The sequence below is a fragment of the Pavona decussata genome, unplaced genomic scaffold (assembly GCF_977016875.1).
Source record: "Pavona decussata unplaced genomic scaffold, jaPavDecu1.1 SCAFFOLD_69, whole genome shotgun sequence".
Lineage (NCBI taxonomy): Eukaryota > Metazoa > Cnidaria > Anthozoa > Scleractinia > Agariciidae > Pavona > Pavona decussata.
Window position 1 is genome coordinate 772,341 of NW_028145488.1, and position 7,660 is coordinate 780,000.

The 7,660-nt window shown below is 42.8% G+C and overlaps 1 protein-coding gene across 1 annotated transcript in view; it reads right to left on the bottom strand.

Annotated features, from left to right (window-relative positions):
- Nucleotides 1-7,660, bottom strand: part of LOC146477667 (uncharacterized) — a 31,787-nt gene continuing 24,127 nt past the window's right edge. Inside the window, exons 22-24 of the mRNA XM_085113121.1 lie at nt 5,430-7,219; nt 4,906-5,001; nt 1-4,088 (exon numbers count right to left, since the gene is read on the bottom strand). Of these exons, the coding sequence (XP_084969247.1) occupies nt 2,868-4,088; nt 4,906-5,001; nt 5,430-7,219 (3,107 nt within the window). The 3' untranslated portion in view covers nt 1-2,867. The remainder of the gene's footprint in view (nt 4,089-4,905; nt 5,002-5,429; nt 7,220-7,660) is intronic.

The following is a 7,660-nucleotide window of genomic DNA, read 5'->3' on the forward strand; positions in this document are numbered from 1 at the left end:
TAAAACAAAACAGTTAAATTTTTATTCAGGAGTGTAGTTTTCTTGTACAAGGGCTATAAAAGCGGAGTGAAGAGTATAGACTACAACCCTTGGTGACTGAATCTCTGTGCTGACAAGGAAAAAGAAAATATTACAGAAAAAAAAAATCACGGAATAATTGGCCTCGATCCCTCACTGTGCGGATAACTTCTAACGGTACATAAGTTGCCAGCGAGCCAAGGGTTATTTTAGTTTAGATACATTGTATCGGTGGGATTGGTATTGTATACCGAATTATCCGCTCCTTGAACAATGAAGGTCTTCTTTCCAAATACAAACACAACTTTTGTTGTTGTACTTGCAAAGGTAACACACGGTTTACACTGCCTGAAACTGTTAAATCAGAAGTTGGCTATCCTACACAAATACAATACAATCTCTTGTAGCGTACCCATAATGTTTAAACTGAAAGACACAACGGGACACATAGGCAACTGATGGAACAGCACAGCCACTGCTTTACAAAATATCCTATTTTACAGTCGTGTTCTTACTGATCTGTTCTTCGAGTGGAAGCAAGGTTGGAGTTAACTCTATTGACACAAACATTACTGGAAATCATTTTGGTCTTGTGCTTACTAATTTTCACGTTATATATAAAGAACAATGAGGTTTGCGTCAAAACAAACTGAACTCCAGCCTCGATTTCACTCCAAGGCTTGGTTATCAGGTTCACAACTGTAAAATGTAATATGTGTTATATATGCTTCCAATGGTCCATATCAGCTTTTGTCTATCGTGTGAACGGCCTCTTTAAAGTGCAAGATATCTGTCTACGTACAAGAAACCCTGTACAACACTGATTCACTTCATTTAGTGTTGAGGTTAATTCGGCTCGACTAGCCTAAACTAAAACATAATCGTTATTAGATTTAATAACAGTCGCCTTAAATTCAGACAGGGATTACGAACAACCAAAAAGAACACGCCAAAGTGCACAAATGGTCAATAATCTATTAACTAAAAATATTTAATTCTAATGTCCCGGAGTTTGGGGATAAATTAGGCTTGGTGTAATGCTTCGCAACCCAGTCGCGTAAGTGTTATATTGTTATAACGCCTTGGAACAACTAGGAAAAATCGCAGTTTATGGGTGAATGGACTAGAAGTGCAAGAGAGTGTAGACCAGTTCTTATTTCTAGCTTAAATTGTATTCTTGTGCTACCTTCTAACAATACTTTTGAAATCCGGGCAAAATAAGTAGTGCCGGCCCGGCTGAATTTCACTTCACTCTTGTCTCCAACTAAACTCTCTTTGAGGCGAATACTTCTCTAAGGCGGAAAGATGGAACAGATCCTAATTGTGTCTGTCCTAGTAAAATTGACATAAGTTAGGCCTTTAATTCTAAGAAAAGTGCAGTCGTCTGATCTGCACTTGACCTGAGATAGGAATGGTCAGATCTGCCAATTATTTTGGAGCAACTAGAATTGGGAGTTACCCCTTCTCTTACACTATTTGGTGTCCATAAAAAAAGTTCACAACAACAGGAGTTGTGTTCAGAGGGATTTCTTCGTCGGGAACTTGTCCGTAATAACACGGTGTCCGTAATGGCATTGTCTGCCTGAAAACTTGGCTTACGTTTTATGTTCAAAAACGTCTGTTGCAAGTATGTTCTCTAACAACTGGACAAGTGTCTTTTAAAAACAAGAAGTTCCGGTTTAAAATGTAACTGGTGTGACCACTCTCAAAGTCAGCCGGCAATCAGCCACTAGGGCGTAAACGACTGAAAAGCACCCTACGTCTTTTCTAAGACAACTGCTCAAGAAATCTGTCCAATCCTTTGTCCTCCTTTTCTGTTTTTATCAATTCTCACAGCACATTTTTCAGAGAATGCTCGAGTCCACACCAGGTTGACAAAAAGACGCCTAAATCTGTACCTCACAATACAGGAAATGCAATCAAGGAGGTTAGAGCAAAACTTCTTGTTTAAAAGGCTGTTCCGCTTTTCCTTATCACGGAATACGGACAGGTGAACTCGTTCTTAAATTGTCATCATTTAATGTTCTCTTACGGAACTGTTGATTTGGTTGTTTTTCCCATGTGGGCATTTCAGAGAAGCTGGCGATGACTAATCTGCATTTCGTAGGATTGAAATTTAAACTTACAAAGTTGCAAAATACGAGTGAATATTTGGACTTAACGAACCAAGAAAAATGTATACTAGAAAATATTTGCGATAACCAGTGTAAAGCAAAAAAAAAAAACATATGTTGGTAAAATTCATGACAGAAATAACAAGCTTCTCGCAGATTAAAAGCTTTGCCAGTGAATTCATATTAGCGAGGTTACGCAACAGGACGGCTGATGTGGTGGGACGGTAAATTGTGCTTGTGTTACCAACATGAAGGCCAAGTATTCATGACTCTAGATTGTAACATTCCTACCGCTCGTGGTTTTTTGGTTGTCACAGATGAGAGAACACCAGTTTAAGTCCACAATCGCCTGAAAATGTGAAGCTACTAAGATCCATGTTGGTGACACAACGATATTTCACCGTCCCCTTCCCTCAGCCGTCCTGTTGCGTAAGCTCACTATTGACGTAAGCCCGCCACCGTAACAAGGTCTAACCTCGATCGAACGCCCTTACAGCCATGTTCACCAGCTGAATAATCTTTCATACTACTTTAAAAGTTTCATTACCAGCACATATTTGCTACTGGACTAAAAGCTAAGCTCGAACAAGGCGTTGGCACCAATTACTACTTCTAGGAAACGTTTGCTTATCTCTTCCTGACAACACTCTAGTTTCAACACCACGCCGGGTAAAGCACTGTGTTCTGGTCACTGTGTCTGTATTATTCTCTAACCGCATTGAACGCACCTAACAATCAAGAATTCTTTGACCGGCGTTTCTCTGGCGTGCTGTTGCTACGTTTTCTGGAATCGTCATTTTCGCCTACCGGTCCCCCACTTTTTGCACGGGGTTGCGGTGGTCTCCGTCCTCTGTTTTTATTTCCCCCTTTACTTTCATTGCTGGAACCTCCGGGGGAATTCTCCGTCTCTCCCGCTCGTGCACCATCTTTGTTGCCCTTTGGTCCTTTGTTATCACTATCCTTTGTTGGAGATTCCTTCTGTTTAGGCCCCTGACGTGGCCTAGATTCAGCGCCACGCTCAAGGTTCTGAGGCTCTCCTTGCCTCCTTTCTGCGCGCTCACGTCTGGGCTTCTTAACTCCAGGGGAAGCCTTCAAAGCGTCCCCCTTGAGATCGTCGTAACTTTTCTGCTGACCACCTTTTTGATCTAGATTCCTAGATTCAGCGCCACGCTCAAGGTTCTGAGGCTCTCCTTGCCTCCTTTCTGCGTGCTCACGTCTGGGCTTCTTAGCTCCAGGGGAAGCCTTCAAAGCGTCCCCCTTGAGATCGTCGTAACGTTTCTGCTGACCACCTTTTTGGTCAACTACCGCTTTGTTTGGCCGATCACCTGCACACTTCTCCTCCGGCTTTTCGGGTGTATCACTGGCTGTTTCGTTTCCGAAAGCCTTGGGTTTCCTTCTTCGCCTGTTTCGTTTTTTCTTTGGAAGTTCCTCATGCGTTGCTGTCACATCATCAGTTGCTTGGCTTTTCAAGCTTGGTTGATGCTGTTCTTTGTCACTTGACTGGCCTTTCAATTTCTCACCCCCATCCACAAACCTTGCAGATGAGGGAACACCACTACTGTTTGGGTCTCTGGACGATTTTTCACTGCTATCTTTAATCGATGAGGGCATATTCTCCTGTATGTTTTCAGTTTTCTCCTTCTCCTCCTCCTCCTGGTCCTCAGCCACTGTCTTGGCTTCACCACTCGCACTGTCCTTTTCAGACACAATCCCCCAAGCTTCTCTTTTCACTGGCAGTTTGTCATCAGGGACAGACTGCACAACATCTGCCTTTTCTTGAAGGGTAACAGGTTCAGAGTCGACAGATAGTGGGTTTTGATTGCTTTCGATCATCACGGGCGAGGAACCTCCCTCCCACAGGCTCTTCACCTTACTAAGTTTGGATAACAACTGGTGTTCTTCTGGAGTCTCGGCGACTTTCGGATCCTTTGAAGCTAATTGCTTTAGGTCCTTTGCCTAACATGAAAGTAAGAAAAAACGAGGCGTAAGAAGAGGGGATCAATAAGACCGTGCAATTACTAACCATAATTATCTGGGTAACAAGTAACAATAACATTCACTGTTCCTGGTAACGATACACAAAAACCAAAACAGGTCCGAGGTAAAAAGGGCAGCAAGTAATGTGGAAAAATATATAGGTTAACAATACATCAAAGTTTCTTGCGTGAACATTTCCCGACTTTAACCCTATCTAGACGCGGACTCTACCCCCACCCCCACAAGTTCGCAAGTATGAAAGCTATGACAATGATATTTGGAGGATACATAGTACGTCCGAAGTAGTTTCCTTTCAGGTTCGCAACGGGAAGTGATGACGTTATATGACGTGGTAATTACGTCGTGAATGCCAAATGGCGGGCAGCTTGAATTTCCCCAAAACTTTAGGAACGCGCCAGAATTGAACCAAAAGTAATCAAAACCAATAAAGAAATACTAATATGAGCTGAAAACATAAAAATTTCTGTAAGAAAAGTAATTTTTTTCATTTTAAAAAGGGATTTTCCATTATTTTGTGAAAAAAGTGCCCGTCAAAAATTGGCTGCCATGGTAACATCAAAGTCACCGACGCACCGAACATATCAAATTTTTTCCCAGATAAATTTCTAAAAAAGTCCTTAGTTACCAAAAGCTTGAACAATGAAGACACTAAATTCTAATCAGCTGTCCTCCTCTTTATAGCAGAAACAATAGAATACAAAGGCATAAAATGGATTAAATAGATATAACTTAAGAAAAAAACAACAACAAAAAAAAAAAAACAGTGTAGGCATACCTCAAAGTCATCTGAAGGCAACTTTGTGGGAAGTGTGTTCTCTGAATTGTTTAATTCTTCAGCCTCCCTCACAAGGTTGATAAACTGCTCTCCTGTCTAAACATGCAGTACACCACATTAGCCATACAGTTTTTAAATGTTAAAAAGAGTAAATGGTTTGGAAAACGCTTAAAATCAAATAATTTAAGGGCTACAAGCTAAGACACAAGATTTCTACTAAATGTAGTGCCTGAAGGGTTTGACCATATTGAACAAGTATCACTAACACCAACCTAGGTACAGTCAGTGTCTATGACAGCCATGAAAGATGTCAAAATCGATAACCAAAAAGCATGTTCACTACTGGTATAATCTTCATTTTCCTCACAATTCTAAACTTGTGATAAACCTTTCCTACGAAAACCAAAAATGCGCTTCATGGAAAACCTATCCCTATGAGACACAAAACGGATCTACTTGTGTACAAGGCATCAGAGAATCATTCAGTAGCCGTAAAACCAGTATGGCCAATATGGTGAGCTGACCATGTGGGTTCCAAAGGCAGGTTGGTGTGGTACTGGCTGCGGTGCCACATCCTGGTGTGCTGATTCAGTGGCAGGTTGGTGTTGTACTGGCTGCTGCAGCATATGCTGGGGTGGCGATCCAAGAATGTGTGGCATTCCAGGAGAATGAGGAAAATGGACATGTCCAGGAATCTGCTGAGGGGAACCTGCTACTCTATGAGGACTACCATGCGCCATATGCTGGGGTGATCCAACGTTAGCTGTAGGTACACTGGGAGAATTGCTATGGGAAAGATGAGGATGCATTATATGTTGTGGCGACCCAGGGGGGAGTGTTGGCATACCAGAAGAGCTGACATAAGGGGGAGGAAGCGGACCTTGGAACTGCTGTCCTCTGGATACAGGAGGTGGACTGTCTCTTCCTACAGGCCACATTACATTTCGGGAGACACTTGGAGGGTTCTGGAGAAACCTCTGATGGTTGTGTTCTACATGAGGTTGCTGTCCATGAACTGGAGAACCAGTATGTTGAATAGGCAAATTATCAGTGGGTCCTCTAAACCTCGGGATCTGCGTCGGTACTTGAAGTTCTGGAGTCAGAGGATAAGGAACTATTGGCCTCACCAGTGGGGAATGGTGGCCGAGCATCATCATACTATGTTGCATAAGCCACATCTCGTGCTGATTAGGAGAACCTACAAAATAACCACTTTGTGGGCTGAACATGCCAGGCTGGTGCCGGGGAGGTGTATTCAGAGTGATTGGGGACCCTTCAAATCTAGGAGTTGGTAATATGTTAACTGGAGGTGATGGTGACATGCCGTCAGCAATTGTGTGAGGTGATCCTGCACTTGACGTGTGAGGAACCTGCCTGGTACCATCAGGTATGTTAAAACCAGGAGGTGGGTTCATATTTTGTGGATGATTTAATAGTGGAGATGCCCCTTCTGCATGTGATGGAGAAACACTTGAGGTGGTTTGCACTGTTGATGCAGCAACGTTGGTTTGATTTCCACTTATGGAAGACCTGGGTGAAGGCATTGCTGTTGGGTTGCGACTAGTCTCATTGGTAATAATAGACAATGACTCGTTCGGTTGTGGAGGCTGCATTTGAGTTTTATTTGGATCAGTTGTCGACTCCCCTTGCAAAGCTGTAACTGCATTCACATTAGGCAGACTTGTCTGAAGGGTCTGGACTTGTGGCATTGCTTGGGATACCTGAGGTGAAGGCATTCCACAAGAATTCACTGAATTATCATCTCCCTGTTGATTATTCTGTCCTTCTTTCACTGGAGGCGAAACAAAGTGCGAGTCTGGTTGAGACGTGGATAAGCTTGTCAAACTGGCTTCTTGGCGAGAAGGTATTTTTGTTGGTTGTTCAGTAGGTAGAGGTGTTCTGTTATCGGCACTCTTGTTCTCTCCCTGCTTGTTGGGGGTTGACGCTGACCTTGGACGTGAAGGTGCAGCATTGAAAGGTTTCCTGCTCAAGTCGTCTTTTTCGCCTGGTTTTGCTTGGTTCGCCTTTCGTTCTTCCTCCTCCTTCTTCTGTTCTGCTCTTCGGTTGGATTTGGAATGTGGGCAGTCTTTGGCAATGTGCCCTATTTTGCCACAAACACGGCAGTTACGGTCTGTTGGCACCTCGTAGCCGTCAGTTAGGAAGTACACGTCAAAGAAGTAGCGCTGGTAGAGTTCCAAAGGCAGGAAGCATGGAAATCCAAAGCGCTCACGTCCTTTAATGAAGGTGGTCTGAATATAGCTGCCCATCTTTCTTGTCACACCAGCACCCAAGTTGTGGTCAAGGTTGAAGGGATCTGCAAAATGAGAAAAGTAACGAATGACCTTATGTGAAAATTGCACATCAGTAAATAGTCACAAAAGGGTTTAAATGTATATGCGTAGGTGAGGGGACAATAAAGCCTTATCACGGCTATTTGAAGGTTTGATGTAGGCCAGGGAATGAACATCATTGGCACTGCTGCAAAGAACACCTTACGATAGGTAGGATGGCCAAGTTTGAGTAAGTTTTGGTTGTATTCATACAAACTGTCAATTCTTAGACTTGACAAAACTATGTCTTTGTTACTTAAAAGCACTGTTAAGGGGATTTCGTTACCTGGCCTACATCAAAATTTAAAATTACCTTGAAAAAGGCGAATGGGAGGGGATACTCAACGCAAACTGTTTAGTTAAAATGTCTTCATTCTAGTTCACTGCAGGGGAACAAAATCCCAATAACCCTATTTCTCACCTGC